Here is a 23,486-nt window from a genome sequence, read left to right on the forward strand (position 1 = left end):
GTACACGGGATTCCCTTAAAAGTCCGAACCTTCAGTTTAGACTCTCTCTCTCAACTCGCTCAACTCAACGCTCTCAACTCTTCCTCCTCTTCTCCCCGGCGCAGCGCTTCTCCAAGGAACATCTGAAGGAGGCCCTGGCCTTCTCTATCGAACGAACCCATGTTCGAGTCGTAGCTGCGTCCTTTGCAACCAAGATTTGCAACCTCTCCCTGCCCGGGAGATGAATCTGAAATTTCTCGGTAACGTTACATTCAGTGAGCCTTTTTAAGCTTCCCGCGACACCGGAAGACACAGCAGAAACAGGACACCATCCTCGCTTCCTGCCTCAGCCTCAGCCTCACCCGAAAGAGCACAGAATCTTGCAAGTAGGCTCTATTGATTCCTATAAAAGCTGTTCCAGGTGTCTCGTGAACTTAGGTTTCTGTATGTAATAATTACTAGCTTTTCCCTTCTCTCTATATCTTTCTTTCTTTCATTTCATTTCATTCTGATCACGCTATGTTTTATGTTTTGGTTCGGTTAAATGTTTGTTTGTTTGTTTGCATTTTTACGTACGTTTATATTTGTAGTTTATATAATCTCTAGTGTGTGCCATTTTATTAATAAACCCATTTATACTTTTAATTGTCTCTGTGTTTGAAAACCCACCTCATAAGTCAATGAAACTAAAAGATCTAAGCTACAAGCTCGATATAAACAACATTTAGTAGTTCTTAATTCATAAACTCAGAAAGTTTGATATTCGTGGCCAGAAGATAAAACTTTCTTGGAGTTTGTAAAGGGATACCCCCTTCTTAACTGTGATAATCTTACATTTATTCGCTGGACGAATAACTAATGACCAACCCAGTTACAGAACAAGGTAATCTCGACAATTGATAAAATGAATGTACATGCGATTTCTGAATTATTATGACCATGAGTTATAATTATTAATATTTCCACAATTCCCTATATCCTTGAGCTAATTCACATTTACCCAGAGTCGTTTACGTTACAAGTTCAATAGCTCAGCTTTAGGAAGCCTCAGGACGAACAGCTTAAGTTCAGTTATGGTAATAGGCGTTATTGTTTCCGACTCACGCTGTACACAGTAGACCAATCACAACAGACGGGGCCATCCTCCCAATCAGAGCAGAGCAGGCTCATGGAAAGGAGGGATATAGAGAGACTGATTCATCCATCAAGTCGTTTGACAATCATTGAACAATATAATGATGTGCATTGTATATTATGAGAAAATTAAACAGTTTTTTTACCTTTGATGCATGTAAATCTGTTGAAGGAGACCCCCAAAACAACATTAGGAGCCTTTAAAATAGCATAAATTAACTGGATTAACTGTGCTCATACTTTCACTGATCAAGGGTTTACAGTATAAACAGATGATTTGGGTTTATATATTTCACATTTATTAATAAATTGACATTTATCAATTTTACAACAAATGACTTTATTGAATGATACATTTTAATGAAAGGTAAGTTTAACAGTAATAATATAAATGATTTATGTGACATTACAATAAGAACTGAATGACTAATTTCCATTAACACAAACAGCTTGAGAAAAACACAGATACACACTTTGTGACTCACAAACACACACTGATCTTCCTGTCTATATGATAATTCATTATAAACATTTATTCTGACATGTTATTTCACTGACAGAAGTTCAGCTGTAGTATTAATGTAATGAAGAGAATATGAGAGACTCTATAACACGTGTCAAACCAGGGCCGGCGACAAGGGGGGGCATTTTAATTTGCATTATTCACCTGTAGTAAGTAAAGTCTAGTTACTAGGAATATGCTACAACCATGGCTGTAGCCAGCTATGAGGTCACTGAGGTCTGGACAGAGGTGTAAGTAATAAAGGTTGTTAAATAATTGCCAAATACAGTATTAACTCGACTTTAGTGCTGCAAGGATATTCCACAGCATCAAGGTAATTTGTTAATGGTCATAAAGTGCGAGATAAGATGCAAGTAGCTAAACTAAACATTTCATAATTGACAGCTGTTTTAAGATCGAAATGTTAAATGACCAACAAAAATAATCAAACAAACTAATACACTTTTTACAAATTTCACCATTTTGAATTGAAACTAGGCCAATACAATTTACGTAACATTCATGTACATGTAATTAATTTAAGTAACTGTAAATATGAGAGGACAATAAACCTTAATAAAGCCGTTTTTTATCATATTGGGCATAAGATTAATAATGAATGTGTACATATTGTGAATGAATTTAATAAATTTAGTTCGCTTTCCTGGTAGCCTTCAGTAAACAAACTTGTCTAAGAAAATTATTCATTAAACACATCAATATCAGTTGACCCTATGTTTGCTTTCTACACTGCCACAGACAAAAATGATATCTACAAAAATGAAAATACTATCAGTCAAAGCTTACGGGAAGAGATAGGGCTATAGGAGATAGGATAAAGAGACTGAGAGAAAAAGAAAGACTGATAGACCATTAGGTCACTTGATGAAGTTTTTCGGTTCCTTGCCACTGTTGCCTTTGGCTTGCTCAGTTGGGGATATTTTGGGGATATTTAATTTAATTTTATCAATCAATAAATTCCTCTTGAAACAAACTTTGTTGTATTATTTTAATTTAATACTGTGAAGCTGCTTTGATACAATCTGTATTGTGAAAAATAAACTTGACTTGATAGAGATAAGAAGAGAGCAGGTATTGACAAATAATCTACTGCCCAGACACTATTTTATAGTTCTTATCCATTTTTTTGGCCTTCAAAAGTCTTAAATTGCACATATGTAGGTCAGAGAAATAAAAATGTTCTTGGGTGAGCATGACCTCAAACCCCCCTAATATTTGCGAGCTCTATGATTAAAAAAAAAAACATGCCTACAGCCCTGACTACAACCTTTGTACATGAAAAAATAATTTTTTGGGTGAGTTACAGTACAATTTTTTTACAATACATTTAAAAATGTTGTACAGTACAAGTGTAACTTCGTTACATTCCACCACTGCTGATTAACAGTAAATGTCCTAAAACCTGTTGATACTACAACAATGCAAACTATTTGCTCTTAACCTTGCAGTTTTTCACATTTCATGTAAGACTCAATTTCTCCATTTCTTTGCACAAAACTCTCCAGAAAATGCCATTTAATCAGGGAGAGCCTAGGGAGAGCCTAGGGAGAGCCTAGGGAGAGCCTAGGGAGAGCCCCCCCCCCCCCCCCCCCCCCCACCCCCCCCCCCACCCACCCCACACACACACACACACACACACACATAATAAATCCCAATTTAACCCCTGAGTATCAAGTATAGTAAGATTATCACTGACTCGTAACGTGTGCAATATCTCATGACCTCCCGAGTGTCCGAACTCGCACCGTGTACGTCCGCCTTTACAGTTACAACCGGCCCTTTCAGGGCAGCCATAATACTAAAGTGGCCCTCAGTGAAAATGAGTTTGATACCCTTGCTACTGATTTATCATGCAGCTCAAAGCATTGTGGGTAGAATCTCTCATCAATCTATTCTGATTCATCAAAACAGTTTCACTGATGATCCAGAATAAACAGTAAACCCAGGATAGAGCGGCTGAGTGAATGTGGTCTGGACTGTGTGTATGAGGCTCAGTGTGTCAGAGACGCTGTAGAAGGACAGAGTTCCTGCACTGTGATCCACATACACTCCTATTCTACTGCTGATGGACTTCACAGGGAGTTTAGTCTCTATCTTATTGTGTTTGAATGAGTAACTGGAGGAAGAGCAGATCAAACTCCAGGACTGATCATTACATCCAAACCAACACTCTTCACTGTCTTCCTTCCTGCTGATGCTCTTATATGACACTGATATGAACACACTTATCCCACTCCACTCAATCTCCCAGTAACAGCGTCCACACACACTCTCTCTACACAACACCTGAGCATTGTATCCATCAAATCTGTCTGGGTGATCAGGATACGGCTGCTCTGTGACAGTGAATCTAACCACTCTGTTCTTCTCAGACAGACGAAGGCGTTTATTCACTGTGTTCAGATCCAGAGTGAGCTGATGGGAATCTGATGGAGATAAAACACATCAGAATCAGGAGTTATGAATCTGTCTGAGCTTTAAATGTAGCTGAACTCTTCATGTTCAATATATCAGCAGTGTCTGCAAATCATCATTTACATGATCATCTCTTCTGTAATGTTTTCTTTCACCTTCTACAGGAAGAACATGAAGACACTCAGAGTTTCTCCGCTTGTTTTCTTAGTGACTTACATTGTAGGAAGTCGTTTCTGGTCATGGGAACAATGTTGGTGAAAGTGACTGTGGAAATTAACAGAAATGAAGAGTGTTATTATCATGTCAAGAGAAAATTATCCCTGCATCCGTTCCTAAGACATTTTTCTAATATGATGTTCTACATGATATGAGATGATGGAGGATCATTTCTGAGAGTAGAATCTCCAGGACTTTACCTCTGTCAGAGATCTTCTTCTCTTTGCAGAAATCCTCCAGTTTGTCTCTCAGCTGACGGACAGATTCTCTCACGACAGCAAAAGTGGAGAGAGGACTGAAAGGATTGTCATTTACGTCTGTAGATTCAGGAGGAGCTGAGAGAGACTGGAAACTCTACAGAAAACAGAAATCAAAGCTCATCACCTCCACACTTCATCAATAACCTGCACTACTGTTGATACGCTCTTGTTGATCTTTAGTAATTCTCCTCAATCCAGCACTTTCACAGCATCAGCTTCATTCTTCTCATATTCATTATATCATGTTAGAGCTATAAGTTCTTGCTTTTGACACTTAGACTATATGTGAACTTTTTTGAAAAACTCTTAGATGATCAAACTTCTGGCAATAACATAAATGTAACAGATTAAGTGCATCAATGGAGTCACATGGCAGAGTTGAGTAGATTTGATCAGGAAAAGCAGTTCAAAGGAATTTAGTAGATTGACCTTTATTTATAACTTTTGAGCAGTTAGTGACTCTGAAATTCACATGGACTCTTAGGACACGATCCCAAGGTCAGGTTTTGTTCAAATACAAGTTCAGGTTTTGCAATTGCTAATGTGGTGAAGTGCCATTTACAGATAGCTCCGCCCCATGATTATTAACTGAGCGGTATTAAGAAAGAGTATAAAGGATTAGTGGGATATTGTGTCATTTGGGCGTCATGGTTGCTGGTACTCCACTGCTCTGTGTTTGAGGTAGGTGTTTGTGTGGCATGGCTACGGTTGGGCATCAATATTGTTTGTTGACTAACTTTTCTGCTCAGCTGGTGTCTGGTCATGGGTACTTATTGTACCATCTAAGAGGTTGGTTCTCCTGCGTTGCTGCTATAGTTCCTGTTTAGAAAGAGAGTGTGTGTGTGAGTGACTGTTGCTCTTCTGCTCAGTATGTTAATTGTATTGTTCATGTCCGTGCGCGGGACTACTGAGTAGACTCGATCTCGTCTGTGTATCCAGTAGGGGTGTAACGATTCATCAACTACATCGATGTATCGATTTATATTCCTACGATCCAACTGCATCGATCTGTGCTTGGCAAGTTGGCCTTCCGGATGACATATATCGATCTAATATCGTTTTAAAAGGTAATGAATCGATTGTATCGATACTAGGAAATAGCGCATTGGATTTAAGCACGTTAGACTTTATATGGATGTTTTGTCTTTGCACTTTTAATGATAAAGGCGTTAAACGTTACTCGATTCAGTCTGCCTATCTGTGACGTCGTCGCCATGCGTGACGCGCCAGCAGCAGCGCGACAACAGTCCAGCAGCGCAAAGTCTCTCACCTCAGAAAAACGGACTTTCCTGTCCTGTCAGCCGCTATACTGCAGTAGTGCGCACTCTTCAATTGCACGCGCAAATGCGGCGGAGCGCGCTGTATCACTTAACTAAAGTGCAAAAGACATACGAGCATGCAACGTCGTAAATTAGTAAGTTAAGAAATAAAAGTAAAATACCAATAAATTACGTTATTGGTACGTCATGTGTGTTGCTATTTATCTGGAGCAGTTTCCATGTTTCTTTACCAGTTCTTCTAAGTATTGTGTATCACCATGGTAGCCTAATTGTTGTTTGTTTCCATAACAAAATGCCACTTACTGGTTATTTTGTATATTTTTATATGACTGTGGTGGCTCATACCAAGATTGTATTAACAAAAACTTGTTTGGGACTGCTATTTAATAGCTTAAAGGGATAGTTCACTTTGAAATTAAATTTTGGTATGTTTTTAGCTTACCTCAAGGGCATCCAAGATGTAGGTGTCTTTTTTTCCGCAGTAGTTTCAATTTTGATATTTTTAGGTCAAACTGTTCTTGTCTGTCAGTCATATAATGCAGGTCTATGGTCACCACCTCAAAGAGCATGCACAGAGTCCAAATTAAAACAATTCCCCGTCGTCCAAATTAAACAATTCCCCATCGGAAGTACACATTGATGGCCTAAGACACGAAACGAGCGGTTTGTGTGAGAAAACGAACAGTATTTATATCGTTGTTATCTCTTGAACACAGCCGCGTCCAAGTGATCTGAGAGCGCGGGCGGTATAGATATATACACTAGATGTCGCCTTGGCTACGGTTTCGTTCCAATGAACTGCCGTAGCCAAGGCGACTTCTATTGTATATATCTATACCCGCCCGATCTATAATAATTAATTGATACCCGATTCCCTTACAAGAATTTTTGGCTAAAAAGTCACTGAATCGATTTCAGGTCACTGAATAGTTTCGGATCGTATCGTTCTAAATGAACCAATATCGTCTTTGAATCGTATCGACAACCATGAATCGCGAATCGAATCGAATCGTTGTTAAAACGAATCGTTACACCCCTAGTATCCAGGCTACTGGAGATCGTTTGGATTTCACTCTGCATCCGCGCTGTGTTTATTCCTGTCACTCTTTACTCTTCTGGGATTGTGGCATTCAGGTCGCCCGCCTGCTAAACGTGGTGTTTTGAGTGTTGTACCTGTTCTGCCTGTCGCCAATAAACTGCTTGCTTGCATTTGGATCTACGACTCTCATTCTGACAAGCTCTGTATATGAGAGCGCCCTCGTTATGCCACACTAATATACAGCCTCACTTCCTGTTTGAGGACTTCACTGTCTAATTCATTACTGGTTTTAGCAGGTTTGAAGGTTATCTGATTTTTGGTAAACAAAAGATTGAAAAATGATAAGTAAAGAGATGATGGGAAATCTGTGTGAAACTGGTACCATCATGTTCATGGATTTCACATTGTTGTAAAAACAAAAGTTAAAATCTTAGTGAAGTTTTGAGCTGTTGCTGTCTGGAAGCTCAATATAACTTTCAAAAGAAGTTGATCAGATGAGAGTTTGACTGATGATGATATAATAATCGAACACACAGATCAACACTTCAGTCAACAGCTCATTCTGCTCTCATGAAATGTTTCTCTGTGAGTCTCGTGATCAAGTCCACTATGACCCTGTTCTTCTAGATCTCTGTTACCTGCAGGAAATGGATGTGATCCTGTGTGTGTGAAAGCTGCTCCAGCTCAGCATCTCTCCTCCTCAGATCATTGATCTCCTGCTCCAGTCGCTCCAGTCGTCCTTCAGCTTGACTCACTGCAGTCTTTTCCTGATCTCTGATCCGCTGTGTCGCCTCAGACCGGCTTCTCTCAATGGAGCGGATGAACTTAGTGAAGATCCTCTCACTGTCCTCCACTGCTGTCTGTGCAGAGCGCTGTTACACACATATCACAATCACACAGTGAGCTTCAGTGAGTCCTGACTGAGACTTCTCAAACTTCTCTTCTTCTCCAGACTCACCTTATGAGACGCCACAGCCTCTCTCAGCTGCTGAAGATCTTTCTCTCTCTGCTGGATCCTCTGCTGGAATGACCTCTGCGTCTCCTTCAGCTGGGGCTAAAGGACAAACCAATGACAGGAGAAACATCACACAAATCATCAGGTAAACAGATATAAATCCAGTGTCAGTGAAGTGGTGAGATTGAGGGGTTAAAGATCTTTAAACTGCACCAATGCTCTTCTTCCATTTTTTACTCACCCTCGTGTCGTTCCAAATGTTCAATTTCATAAAACAAAAGAAGATATTCTGAAGAATGTCTGTTTTCAAAGCCTAAATAAAAATATGCTGACACATCAATAACATCAAACCTCACTGGCTCATGCATGTCACATGAATAAACATGAATTAGTTTTTTTTTCAATTCAATTCATCAATTCAGACATAGATTACTGCCCTTGCGGTTGTATGGATTTCCTTTATGCTTAACTGTAAGCATTAGACCAATCACAACAGACTGGGGGGGGGATTTTAGGCGGGTTTTTAAAGAAACTGAAACTAAAACAGTGTTCAGACAGAGAGGGTGAAAACAGACATTAAATATGTAAATGTATTGTAGTAGACCCATAAACAAAATGATGAGCCTGTAAATGAGTATTTTGAGACTCATTTAAGTTCATACCTGTTTCTCTGTCCTCTGAGCTGCAGCTGATCCAGTGTCGTGGTTTTTATGTTCATCCATCGTACATAGCAGACATATACACTTCTGATCAGTGCGGCAGAAAACCTCGAGGAGCTTGTCGTGTTTCTGGCAGATCATCTCCTGCAGTCGTCCAGTGGCATCAGTCACTTTGTGTCTCTTTGCTTTAAAGAAACTCTCATGTTGTTCAAGGTGATTCTGACAGTAAGAGTTCAGACACACCAGACAGGACTTGACGGCTTTGCGTTTTCTTCCATTACAGACGTCACACTGCACATCTCCAGCTCCAGCGTAACAGTCAGCAGGAAGTTTAGTCTTCAGTTTCTCCACCACTTCAGCCAGAATGGTGTTTTTAGCTAAAGCAGGTCTTGGACTGAAGGTCTGTCTGCACTGAGGGCAGCTGTAGACTCTCATCTGATCCTCCTGATCCCAGCAGCCTGTAATACAGCTCTTACAGTAACTGTGTCCACAGGGAATGGTCACTGGATCCTTCAGGAGATTCAGACACACTGAACACAGGAACTCATCCTGAGAAATTCTGGCTTCTGCCATTTTTACTGCATAAATACAGAGATACAAACACACAACAGCTCAACTACACTTCAGTTTCTCTTTCCCTGAACTGAACAGTTTCCTATTTCCTGGTTCTGTTTGAGTGCCGTGTGCAAAACAGGCGTGTTTGTAAAGCAGCTTCCTCATTCCTGGTCCCACACACATTGTGTTTTATCAGTCTCAGACACACACTCAAAGAATAGAAGTTAAAGAGAAGCAAGACACCACCCTTAATAAAACAGTGTGACGAGGCATGATGGTAATAACGGTCAACAGTGTTTATTGACAGTCTTTTGTGATCTAGTAAAATCCAAAATTGTGCATTCAATATTTACAAGGCGAGAAAAAAATAATATAACATATATATATATATAAAGTGGACGCTCCACCAAAACATGGATTAAACCATCTTAACTCAACAGGTATATATGGCCACAACACACACCTCTACATTAGGTAAGTATTGAGCATAATACAACATCAGATCAATGTTCTTTATATAAAACAGAAGTAGGACCAAGGCCCTGTCCCAAATGGCACCCTAAGCATTGTGGTCTTCCTATGAGTCCGCACTTTCGTGATGTAACGCCGCTTTGACTGTCGGGAAGAAGTCTGCTGTAGAGCTCGCATCAGTGTGATATCGACCACAAAGGGGACGTTCACGAGCACCCTTCTGAAACCTAAAATGACAACTCCCTACATTGGCAGCCATTGTAAGTCCACAAGACCGTAAGTGCATATGAAGTGTGCCAATTGGGACAGGGCCCAAGTCATTGTTCTGCAAAGTCACAAATAAGTCTCGAGTCTCTGTATTCAAGTCCAAGTCAAGTTTTTGTTGGTCAAGTCAACTCAACTTTAATTGTTGAATTGTGAGACGGTGTGTGTCTGAGTGTTGTTATATTTAATGGTGTCGTCACACTAGACTAACATGCAAAATGTTTTCGGGTGCACTGCAAATATGGGCAGGAGCAGGATATGACATCATGTGCCAAGGTTTTCCCTTAGTTAACACAACATGGATTCCGATGTGCTTGACCTGTGTCTGTTGTGACAGCGACCAAAGCGTCTGGAAAAGAGAAGGCTGTGGGTTCACCCTATCCTATGGTTGCTGAATGAGCGGGGAGAGTTTCATTCCTTAATTCAGGAGCTTCGGCTGGATGAGGATCGAAATAAGGAGTATGTAACCCAGAGTAATAATTTACAAGGTTTATTTTTATTATATATATACATATATATATTTTATGTGCATGTTATAAATGTATATGGTTGTGGATAAGTTATATGTTTCTTAAGTTGGTGGGATATTTATTATTCTTTTATTATTTTTGTATTTTGACATTTCTATTGTTAAACCAATCGTATTCACTTGTCCATGTTGGGAGTCCAATCAGTGCTCTAGATTAATGTGAAGGGGGCAGGAGGAATTGAGGGAAAAGTTGAATGAGGAAGAATGAGGAGAGCACGAGAGAGAAGAGCATGCGATCATCTGGTGTGATATTGTTTCACAAAAAAATATAGTGTAACTAATGCTATAGAAACTTATACTACAGAGACGGGTAAGAATTATTTCTCCACAAAATATTCCTGGTTGTGTCCATTTACTAATACAGAGAATGGACTATTTATAGAGACTGAACAGTGTCTATCTTGCTCGGATGGATTGTGTGTTTAGTTTCGTGGCAGTTTCAGATGAGGATGATTCCAGATGACTTATGAGTTATGAGTTAACGTGAGTGATCGGAATTCCTTTGGCTCTGAGGAAATCGCGCGATCGTGAGTTTGATGGACATCTAACGTCGGGAGGTGAAACACGCTCTTCTGATTGGATACTTCAAGGTTGTTTTTGTTTGTTTGCTCTGTGTTGAGTGAAGCGGTCTTTTATTTATTTTTTGACCACAACGTACCCCAGCATCAAACAGGCCTGCAACGTGAAAATGAAAGACTTTCATATTGATTAAGGTGAAGTATGAGTTCATATTGCCGGCTTAGTATTTGGTTGAAGAGTCCTTTGAGTTTGAGAGAGATAGTTTGGGGACTCAGATTTAAAGTATAGGCCTACCTAAAAAGAGGGGAACAAATAACTATTTACAAAAGTGAATGTGAAATTTGTAATTTACTTTTATTTTATTCATCTGTGTGAATTGGTGAAATTGCTATTTAATTTACATAAGTGTTATTTTACATTTTGAAAAAAACCTGACACTTGATAATTTTACATTTATTTCAGTAAATTGTTAATTTACAGTATACTTGAGTGTTTTCAGTTTATTAATTTGAGTTAAAAAGGGGATATAAATATACATTGGGACTATACTTTATTAACAGAAGATAAATGTTTATGTGATTTCATTTTAAAGTTTAAGGGACCCAAGGAACTAAGTAACAAACAGTTACACAAAATAATGTAGTAAACCTTTCAATTTCTTTAAAGAGGTTTAACCAGATTTTATGGAGGACAGAGGGTACATCACACACAGGACTTTATGGAAAAATATCACTTTATTGACAAATTCATTAATAAAAATATACCCATTATGTAAAGCAGCATTTAAAGAAGTTTAACAAACATTTACTCAGTACGCTCCCACTAGGACAAACGGCGATACACAAGTGACACTCCAAAACGTCACTGCACTCCAGTGGTTATCCTCAGATAGAAATCGTGATCAAACAGCAATCAGTTTATCAAGTGGGAAAATCAGCACGTCCCCAGTCCAGCGTACACGAAGTATATTGTCCATACAACTTCTAAAACTCAAAACTACAACATACACACTCAAACATGCACACAAACACATACAAGAATTAAAATATAAAACTTCCCCGTTTCCAGGAAACAAGACCCCATCCCGGGCTCTAGGGAAAGGAATCAGCCGTGCCGAATTGTCCACAGAGAAAGCACGCGCTCTTCTTCGCGTTATTCATGTCCCCACAGTCGCAGCAATTAATCACAATGGCACTGGCATTAATTAGTCCTCTTTGCGCAGCACGCTTCTCTTTGGGAATCACAATGTCTCTTTGGGCAACACAGCTCTTAAAACCGCTCCTGGAACATGTGGCCAGCGCTCCTACACACCCAGTCCCACTATTATCTAACAACACGATACGATCTATCTAGCTAGCTATCTTCGTTGCCGGACAAACCCTAACGGTCACGTTCACCACTGTTGCGCCCCCATTCTCTCACCTCTCCTCTCCTCCTCCTCCACTCCAAGTGACATCAATTATCCCTGCCTTAAGTCAATACAACGAAAAAGTGCTGCAGAAATGTTCAGATGGGCGGAACCAAAGCCAAACAAAAAGATAAATCCCCAGCATTCATCACAATAAGTTAAGGTGAGTAAATAAGCACACTTAGCTCACAATAGATTTGATAAAACAAAGTTTATTCATACGAACTCAGAGCGCTCCCTTATATATCTACAAAGGAAATGGTTAAAAGCGATAAAAGTACTTTCGGGTTCAGTCACGCCGATTTTGATCGGTTGCTTGCTATGGTCAATCCGTTGATATAGAGGCAGGACAGCCCACTGCATCAGTCAGTAGGTCCCTTAGAACATCTAGCAATCTGTAGGGGTTTTTTACCTCAGATTTGTAACCCCAGTATCGATACCCGCTATGTTAAAGCTGAGGGCCTGGGTAAGTATTTGTTTCACAGTTATGATTACCTATGATAATCACATGTATTTTCCATTCCCTTTAACAGAAATAAAGACGATTGAATCCAATACTGGTCTGGTATGAGTCTTTTTATATATTTAAATAACCCAATGAATTAAGTAAAGCAATGTGAAAAGTAATAAAATGTGAAAATACGCTCTTTTGAAATAAAATAAAATGTCAAATTAAATCCTTTTAAAGGATTTACAATTATATGAAATAAACCAAACACTTATATTCACAAGTGTTAAACACCCTGAACTGTATAAATGTATTAACACAGTCTTCCAATTGGTATTAAACCCAATGAAATATTCAGTAACTTAAATCAAAACCAGTGGTGACATTGTAAATGTGGTTTACAAAATAAAAATGTCTCTTCATTTTCATTGACCAAAACGAGACGAGACGAAATGTTATGACGTTATTTCGTCTCGTTTAGTCACGTTATTATTTTTTTGCAGTATTTCTGTTTCCCATGTCTCACTTCAGGGGCTGCATCAGGTCGCACGGTGCAGACGCAGGCGATGTCACTTCCTCAAGCCCCACTCGCAGCATTATTTAGAAGATGCAGCTGCGGTGAGTTAGCGTAAACGACAACAAACAAAGTTAAGTCTGATGCCCGTTTCACACACACTCTGTGTGCATGCGGTGCAGGAGCAGCACGCGCTATAGTGCTTTCACATATGCTGCGTTTGCAGTGCGTAACTGATCCACGGCTGGACCTCAAACACATACTCACTATTTTTATTTCAAATCCAGAAGTTATCAGCTACTTTTATTAAAAGAAAATAAAAAGTTTTGTCAGCATTGCGATTCTCTTTGTACACATATACACTCTTTAATAGACGTAATTCACTTTTAAGCACAATTTAAACAACGTATTATTCACAGAGGTGCAAAGTCCAGGGGTCAGAAAGTAAAAGTCCTGCCATATGTTTATTCCACCCATGAACTCAGCCAGCTGATTTCACTAATTAGTTCTAATTAGCTAGTATCTCCTGGCTGAAAAACTGTGCTAATTAGCAAATCCAGGTGATTGGAACAAAATACTATGGAGGACTTTTACTTTCTGAACCTGGACTTTCCACCTCTGATTATTCAATGCATTACTTTTATATAGATTTATATATTAAGTTGCTCAAGCAAGTGGTAAAATATTTAACCATGTACTTATATTCAAATCGCATACATTTTAAATGAAAACTTAAAACTGACTTTTTTTTTATTTAATACAATAAATCTTGCATGTCACAAAGAACCTCCACGGAAAAAGAACCTTTTTCCACCTCCACGAATGAGACGAGTTTTACTTTTCTGTTCACTATTTTTGCTATTTTTCCATAGTGGTACACTATATTGACTGGGTTAAATAGAATTGCATTACTAAAAAGAGACTAAAATACAATTTTCATTGACTAAAACTAGACTAAATGTCATCAGTTTTTGTCGACTAAAACTAGACGAAAATAGTCATGGATAATTCGGACTAAAATACAGAGGTGGAAAGTCCAGGTTCAGAAAGTAAAAGTCCTCCACAGTATTTTGTTCCAATCACCTGGATTTGCTAATTAGCACAGTTTTTCAGCCAGGAGATACTAGCTAATTAGAACTAATTAGTTAAATCAGCTGGCTAAGTTCATGGGTGGAATAAACATATGGCAGGACTTTTACTTTCTGACCCCTGGACTTTCCACCTCTGCTAAAATAAGACTAAAACGCTCAGACTTTTAGTCGACTGAAACTAGACTAGACTAAAAAGAGTATGAACGTGACTAAAACTAATAAAAACTAAAATGACAGCTTGACACAAAGACTAGACTAAAACTAAAATTAAAACAGGCCGCCAAAAACAACACTAGGCTACAGGCATTTCTGTGCCCCATGAATAGCCGCTCATTCTCTGCCCTGTACTTTATAAAATTGAAAGTCAGCTCGTCGGACCCTGACAAAAGAAAGTGAAATCATTGTATCATCATGTATTATGTTATTTATCGCTCATATTCTGATAAAAAACTATTTTCACTTACACTTAAAAATTAATTTCTTCTCCATTTGTTTGTCCTCTTGCCGGCTTCCTTTTTTTTCCAGAGTTTTCCCGGCGTCTGATCATAGCAACTGTTTTGCTCCCCCATTGGTTAGCTGTTCGAAACGTCATGACACTACAGGGATTCTGGGTAATAGCCCATAGCAAAGTGAGTGCACGCGAGTGATTCTCTTAAAGGGGAAGCGTCAAAACAATTCCTTATATAGGCATTTTTTATTACATTTCCCTTAAGTCTTAATAAAATATATATTTTTAACTTAATTCTGAACTATGAAATATTATATTATAATATTTTTAATTATTGCAGTTGTATACTCATTTAAACCATATTTTAATGTGAGTTACAGTTAGAAGAGATGGAGGGAACTTACAGTGAATCAAAGAAATATTGTGATTCAAGCAATAGTATCAGTGAAATTCTGTTTAAAGGTAACCGTTTTTATATCATAATAAATCACTTGATCTTTAGAAATAATTATGGTACTTAAAAAAAAAAAAAAAAATTAATAATTTTGGACATGACGGTGAGTAAATTATCACAGAAGACAGAAATTAGAAAATTTTAATTTTCTTTTTTGAGTGAACTATCTCTGTAGACTTTAGTAAACATAAGTTGGCATGACTTCACAATGTTGTGAATTTTCTTTTCAGGAAGTAGAGTTTAAAATGTCAACTGAACAGCTTGTCTGGGTTGTTCAAGAATCTGTGGATTTGTTTTGGAGAGTGGTGGTCCAATTTCTGCAAGTCGTTCTGTCATCATAACAAGTGAAAACAAACACAAGTTATTAAAATGATTATAACACCAAGCCATCAGGCTTCATTTTAAAATATAGAATAAATAACATGATGATCATGATAAATATTCTTTGAGGATGTTTGGGCTCTTCGTCGAGATAGTGGATCACCCATTCAGTCTGTCCGTGGATTGAGGGTGTGCAGCGAACATTTTTCACCAGACGATTTCAGTGTAGCCAAAGGAAATAAAAGACGACTGAAATCAACTGCTGTACCTAAGCAGTTTGTACGACAACGAACTAAGAAAACACACCTTCAAGATGAACCTTCAAAGCCTGTAAAGCTCAAGAGAACGTATTAAAGTTCAGAACTGGGGAAGTCTGCCAAGGAATGAGTTATGCCTCAGAAGAAGCAACCGGCGATAGAGGAAATCGACGACATTAAGAGGTCGCTTTCTCTCTGAAGAGATTACCGCTGTCAGGCTGCAGCAGAAAGCCATTTTGAGACCTTGTTGCGGAAGTAAAGGCTCTCCGGCTTCAAAATGAAGAGAAGGACAAGAGACTCGCCTTCCTGGAGAACAGAGTGGCTGATCTAGAGCAGTACACAAGAATGAATGATGTTATTGTGTCGGGGCTCAAAATAAAACCTCGGTCGTACGCACGGGCAGTGACAGTGATCACTGACCACGATCGGGAGCCCGACGGGTCGGTTGCTGACTCCGTGGAGCAACAAGTGTCAGCCTTTCTACAGTCCAAGGGCATCGAATTGGACTGTAACGCCCCTGTCGCCCTCTGCCCCTGAGAAATAACTGTGACAAACCAGCCATCATAATGAGGGTTGTTAACCGAAAACACAAAACTGCAGTATTGATGCAAGGAAGGAAGTTGAAGGGAACAGACGTCTACATGGATGAAGATCTCACCAGACGAAATGCTGATATCGCCTGGAAAGCACGATCCTTGAAGAAGCAGAAGAAAATACAATCTACATATTCTACAAACTGCAAAATCTTCATAAAAACTAAACGGAACACCAGAGGAGGCAAAAGTGATGGTGATCAAAGACATCCCGGAACTGGACAAGTTTCAATGAGGAGCATAGTGGATTATGAGGTAACTGGAATCACAAGTAAACAAACTCACCTCAAACATGATACACTCTGAAAATAATCAGTCATCTAGGCCTACATCTGGAGTTAATATACCGTTACCTATAACCCAACTGCTTGCTGATTGTGAAAAGCTGGAACTGAAAACATTTGAATATACTGAACATAATTCACAAGGCATTGAACACGATATCGATCCAGAAAATAATATTTTCTTTAACATCTGTGACCATTGCAGCTACTACACCGACGATCAGTACAACAAGACCATCAACACAGATCGGAAACTATCAGTTATTCATTTTAACAGTAGAAGTCTGTATGCAAATTCTCTCAACATTAAGGAATACTTACGTCAATTCACAAAAACATTTAACTTAATTGCAATAACAGAAACGTGGATTAATCCTGAAAAAGGTACAGACTTTGAATACGATGGTTATGAACTGAATTTTAAGAACAGGGAGAACAAGGCTGGAGGAGGCTTGACTTTGTATGTGGACAAAAAACTAAATTTTAAGGTGATAGAGGGAATGACAACTGTAATAGGGAATTTATTAGAATGTTTAACAGTTGAAATTTTAATCGAAAAGAAGAAGAATGCAATTGTTAGCTGTATTTATAGAGCACCTGGTTCAATGGGTGGATGGAACTGGTTCAATGGGTGGATGGAAGAAATGTTCACAATGTCAAATCAAAAGGTCATGTTCATCTGTGGGGATTTGGTCCGTGTATCTTCGGATAATTTGTTTTCTCGTTTTTGTCTTCAAAACGGAAAAATGAAGAAACCATTTATTTATCCCTGCTGAAAAATCCAGCTAAAACCAGCCTAAGCTGGTTGGCTGGTCTTAGCTGGTTTAAGATGGAAGTAGCTGGTTTTAGTTGGTCTCCCAGCCTGGCTTAGCTGGTCAAGATGGTCTCCCAGCCTGACTTATCTGGTTTTAGCTGGTCTCCCAGCCTGACTTATCTGGTTTTAGATGGTCTCCCAGCCTGGACAAGTTGGTGGTCAGTTGGTTTTAGCTGGTCAAGCTGGTCTCCCAGCCTGGCTTAGCTGGGGTTCAGCTGGTTTTAGCTGTTCTCCCACCCTGGCTTAGTTGATCAAGCTGGTTTCCCAGCCTGGACAATGTGGTCAGCTGGTTTTAGCTGGTCTCTTGCCAAGCTGATGAAGATCTTAGACATCTTAGGCACATGAATGGGTCATAGAACTACACAATGAGTTTAAAATTCATGATTTAATATTAATGATATTTTAAATTATGTTATATGTTTTAATTCTAGATGTTTATTTAAATTCTGTGTGACTTTGAAGTGTTTTAATGCGCGTGCGCATGAACATTCGAGTCGCATTCAAACACTGGAGCGAGCGTGCTGCGCGAGAGCAGATGGAAACGGGGAAACGCATCACATACTCGACCCTTCTAATGAACATAAAACATTTTTATTTTATTTTTTTTGGGTGTGTTTTTCATATTTTTTTATTTTGTTTTCATCACACGTTGTTTAAATGCATCAAATGAAAATACACTAAAACCAAAACGAAAAATTACGCTTTTTAAAGCACAAAGCGCATTTTAATTAGTGATGTGCGATACCACTTAATTCCTATTCGATCCGATACCAAGTAATACCCAGGCTGGTATTGCCGATACCAATACCAATATTTTTTACATATTTTATTTGTAGTGTGATGTGACAACTAGTTTAAAGTAAAGTAAAAAAGTAGGCTGTAGGCTTACCAATTCCAGATTATAGCTGCATAATGACAAGACAATAAACTACTCTAAATATTATTTAATTATAAAGAAAATCTCAGAGACTTGTAAAACAGGTTGAAAATTACACACAAATAAAACATTTTTGACTCTTAACCTTGTCACAAAATATTCCATATCCACTTTTTGCTGTTAACAGACGTGAATAACTTTCCCACAGTCAGTGATAACGCGACTATAACGCTATCTCTCTGTACCTGGATAAATTCTGCCGCTGCTGCCAAATGACTCACTGATTGAAGTCTATCTTGCCCTAGCACCTTGTGTCTTCTCGCCCTGGACCTCCTCCTCAGACCGCCGCTTCATGATATCATCATATTCACTCTTATGACTTAACCTCAGATGTTTAGCGAGGTTTGTAGTGTTACCACTGTATTTCACTGTCTTTCCACACACATCACACACAGCGTCACTGCTGTCTTTACAGCTAAAATACAGCCAGACATGACTCCTTTTGCGGTCAGCCATAGTCAGTCTGCAGTCTTCGTAGCGGGAAATTAAAGGGCTGCAGCGGCCGGATCCGTCACAGAGCTGCAGTGCACACACAACTGATCGGCAGAAGGAGAAGGAGTTCCTTCCCCTAACCGGATATAATTAGACTTTTCTGGTGACCGCAAGTTACTTATGATAACATAAACACTCACTCCAAATTAAATATCGATCTTTTTATATGAGAATTGATACTAGAGAAGGAGACGTTGGGATCGTAAATATCGATACTTTAGTATCGATCCGCACATCACTAGTTTTAGTACACCGGAAGTATCCATTCGACCGTGTGTGCGCGCGCAATCAGGCTTCACTAATCTTCACTTAGGGCGTTTTTCCACTGGGTTCGTTTGCTGCGGTCCGAACCCGAGTGCGCTAGTTCCCGGCGCCCCCCGCAGCGTTGGTCTGGTTTCACACTCAATTAGTTGTATCGAACCCAGGTGCGTTTGCAGTGATCTTACGTCATCGCAAACGCACACGGAAAACGCATGGAGAATACAACTCGATTGAGCATAGCTGTAATTTGTCTGTTTTTTTGGTGCTATTATGCGCAACATAGTGAGAGACAACTACGTTTATGTTCATTACATGGTGTAATTCAGCACATATCCAGGGGACGCCGTGTTTCACAACGTTCCCCTGCCACTCATGGTTGTCGTGTGTGAGGAAACAATGATATCAACAGTGATACGCATGCGCGGGATACTATACTTCCTGAACAAGCGCGCACCCGAGTCCGTGTTGCTTGCACATTAACGCGAACCGCGCCACGGTTCGGGAGCAACCGAGCTCAGACCACCTCCTCCAGGTAGTCTCGGGTTCGGTACTCTAGTGCGCACCCGGGTCCGATGACAGCGTTCACATTAGCGATTTTTCATGCGGATTTTTCATTAGTTATCACTTAATATCCACCACCTGAGCATAATGGATACTTACGTGCTTTTTCACGGAAACAAAAGAGTCACTCTCAAGGAGGATGATATGCGTTCTGAAAAGATTTCGCATATTTCAGGTAGGTTTGGAGGACTCTCTGAGGTAAGATACACATTTTTAAAGGGGGTTAAATTAGCCAGGGCTAATTTCACTAGTACAGGGCTATTCTATTCCATTCCTGGAACTCTGATCAAACACACCTGTCTGTAATAATCAAGTAATCCTGAAGATCTTGATTAGATTGTTCTGATGTGTTTGATTAGGGTTGGAACTGAACTTCGATGGTGGCACCTTCAGAAACGGAATTGAATGGCCCTGACTAGCAGTTTGGTCAGTAAATGTAGAGCCATATGTGCATTGTAACTCTTTTTGCTAATGTATTCAGGAAATGTAGGCTAGTAAAGGTTTGTAGCTTTGCTTCCAGCATTTGACACGTCAGTGGTTAATTCACTTTAATCGAGTTTTGTAGCAGGCCCATGTTACATCTATAACAATTTTTTTAATGTAATTTCACTGTAAATGTAAAATCTCAGCTTAACAGCTATTTAAAATCAATATCTCATCCTTACTTTATTAATAACAATCGTGGAAATGATGAACTGATAAACTTATAAAAACTGTAGTATACTTTAGTTTTAACTACAGTAAACTAGTGTATTGTACAGTAGTATAATATATAGTTGTAGAAAACTTAGTACAGTATTGGGTAAAGTCATTTGTTTATATTACTATAGTTGTTACATTACCATAACAAATTAATTCAAGTACTTCCTTGTATGCCACATCAATTTTAGAGAACTAATGAGCTGATCATATAGTAGTAAACACTACAGTATGCTGTAGCATTCATTAACAAAGTGTTGTAAATACTATAATATGTGCAGTATACTATTTACTATAGTAAATATAGTATTTTTTCATGTGGAATTTAGGCTAATAGTTTGGCTTGTTGTTAACCTTTAATATTATAGTAATGTCTAAGTAAGGGCTCCCTATATAGTTTATAGGGAGTTTATCATTAGCAGATTTTATTTTTTATCTTTAAGAATCTTTTAGTTATAATGGAATTAATTTAAAGACAGACACAATTTGCTCAGTAAACTACTAAGTAAAAAAAAGGCTATTTTATGTTTCGTTTTCTCCCACTTGCTGTACCGAACTCGTACCGAACCGTGACTTCAAAACCGAGGTACATACCGTACCGTTACACCCCTACCAAACAACTTTTCCTTTTAAACATACTGTAGTTTTATTGGTTCTAAAAACTTAAGGTGCACTTTTCTTTTACTTAAAGTTTTACCAAAGAAAGAATGGATATATTTTTTTGCAACCTGTATAGTCCAGTATACCTGAACATGATAATATGTAGGCATCAAAAGGCTGATGAAACAGTTTTAATGCATATCCTCCATGCTTTTACAGACATCATCAGTGAGCCAATGCTGTCCGAATGTTGCCAGAGCATCATTGGGTGTAGAGCTTGCATCGAAGAATGGGCATTAACCTCAAACCAATGCTGGAAGTGCAGGTCCAGTACAACAGTTTCATGTTCTAAAGTTGCACGAAAATGAAAAATCCATACCTACTTTTTTTTTTTTTTTCTATGGAATATTTAAAATAGTGTTCCAGTACAACAATGTTTCATGTTCTAAAATTGCACAAATGCACTGCTATGTAGTTGGTAATGGTACTCCAGTACAATGGTGTTCTAGGTTGTAAAATTGCGTGCACACACCTCACAAAAAAAACTGCATAATCCTAGCTTAAAGATTTTGTTTTTATACTATAAAGTTGGTAAAACAGTTTTCCAGGGAAGTAGTTCCAGGTTGTGAAAAACCACAAATTCACAGAGCTCCACATGCATGCATTTCAGTGCAAAGAAACAAGGAGCGTTAATCTTTAAGTTGTTTTATTTGGTCTTTCTTCATTGGTTAGGGGAATTTTATTTAACATTGTTCAATGAATGTGATTTAATAAATGTTTTAAGCAAGTATATGCTGGTAAACTTTCATTTGATCAAATAACAGCTATTGGTTGTGCAAAACCTAATAACAAAAAAATTAAATGTTCATTAAGACGACTTGATTCAGAAAATGAGATCTATCTGGGTTTTTTTTTCTTTTTACATCTAATAATATATTAACTAACAATCCACTAGCTTCACAAAGAGTGCATAGAGATACACAGGCGTGCTTTAAAGGACAAGTTCGGTATTTTACACTTAAAGCCCTGTTTTCAGATCGTTTCTGATGAAATAGAACAGTTAAGATTGAAATTTGGACAGTCATCTGAGAGGGTTTCTTCACTGTCCTGTGCAATGGAAACAAATGGGCATTACAAAGTGTTGTACTTTCTTCCCTTTTGATGTAAAGTTAGAAAAAGTCCACTTACTGCACATATTTCAGCCACTACTTTCTGGGGAACAGGTAAGTGTTGGTGTTGTTTTATGATGCATCATTTTAAACACCTTTATGGTTTTTAAATATAAACACCTTCTACCTTATTTTAATTTTTCTCAGGTTAGGTAAAGTAATTTAAATTAGTTCTAAACAATAAGTATATGAATTTCCATACTTACAATCTAGTCGAAAGACTGCTCCGTGGTTTAGTTCAGCTCAATTCTTTATACAGCAGAGACTTATACAGCTGGTTCTTTTTGTATTGATTATAACTAATTTTATTATTTCAAAATCAATTAGTTTACATACAAAATGACAAAATAAAATAAAAATAAGCAGTTCACAAGCTTCAACTGCAGGTGGCAGGCTAGGATAATCAAACTGAGGAGAGGCTGTCCGGGTATTTACAGCGTCTGACGTTCACATATTACACTGTACTTTTTATAGTTCATATCACATATTCAATCTCTTACAGACAATTTATCCAATCCAAAATCTTGATCTATCATTAACTCTTTCAGTCCCTCCAAGACTTTCTTATAAAAAGCCTTGCGCTCCTTTGTTCTTCTCCTCCTGGCTCGGATCCTTTGTCGTCTTCTACGCTTGGTCTGCAACACAACAACTTGGTAATACTTGCATTTCTACTTTGCTAAAATACATACTTTCTACTACCTAGTGTTATTACTACCTATTGTAGGCTATTCTTTCATTTGATTAAATGCTTAAACATCGAATACAGTGTACTCATTTCTTTCATGCATTATCATAATAAAAACCTTTATAAACCAAGTTACAGTGTTTTTCTTAAACCAGTTTCATAATAAAAACCTTTATAAAACAAGTTGCAGTGTTTTTCTTACACAACACTCTCACTTACAAGGTTACAATTGTGGTTAATATCATATATAAGCCTATACATATTTAATCATAACAGAAAAAAAATTGCATACACTCACAAGGTTACAATTGTGGTTAATATCACATATAAGCCTATACATATAAAGCATTAATCATAACAGAATAAATTGCATGTTCACTTAACAGTGTATTGTGTAAAACTGCACAAAAGAGGAAACACAATGGCATTACAATGAACTACACTATATGAACAAATGTGATCAATAACTCATGGCAAAATTTTCTTACATTAATTTAAGCAGTTTTCACCTTCACAAGTCAAAGCAATTGATCACTACTCAATATTTAACAGTTGAAATTACTCTACCAGCCATTTGGATTATAGGCCTACTTAATTTAATGCAGCAAAAAATTATTTTACTGTGTAGCAAGAGAATTTAAAGCTCATTTAC

At 38.3% G+C, this 23,486-nt stretch overlaps 1 protein-coding gene across 1 annotated transcript; it reads right to left on the reverse strand.

The window, feature by feature from the left end:
- Positions 1-3,259: 3,259 nt before the first annotated feature.
- Positions 3,260-9,117, reverse strand: LOC309496058 (tripartite motif-containing protein 16-like). The gene is made up of 6 exons (XM_082165997.1): positions 8,464-9,117; positions 7,805-7,900; positions 7,485-7,718; positions 4,468-4,621; positions 4,268-4,315; positions 3,260-4,062 (listed from the first exon to the last, which is right to left on the reverse strand). Exons 1-6 carry the CDS (start codon positions 9,031-9,033, stop codon positions 3,539-3,541), a joined length of 1,626 nt encoding a protein of 541 aa, XP_082022123.1. The 5' UTR covers positions 9,034-9,117; the 3' UTR covers positions 3,260-3,538.
- Between the last annotated feature and the right edge of the window lie 14,369 nt (positions 9,118-23,486).

This window comes from Leuciscus leuciscus, assembly GCF_965113295.1.
Source record: "Leuciscus leuciscus genome assembly, chromosome: 4".
NCBI classification, from domain to species: domain Eukaryota; kingdom Metazoa; phylum Chordata; class Actinopteri; order Cypriniformes; family Leuciscidae; genus Leuciscus; species Leuciscus leuciscus.

Coding starts and splice junctions, on each gene's coding strand:
- LOC309496058 (XM_082165997.1), bottom strand. CDS start 9,033: ATGGCAGAAGCCAGAATTTCTCAGGATGAGTTCCTGTGTTCAGTGTGT. Junction 4,622..7,484: donor ATCACATCCATTTCCTGCAG/GTAACAGAGATC, acceptor TGTTTTCTGTAG/AGTTTCCAGTCTCTCTCAGC. Junction 4,316..4,467: donor GAAGAAGATCTCTGACAGAG/GTAAAGTCCTGG, acceptor TAATTTCCACAG/TCACTTTCACCAACATTGTT.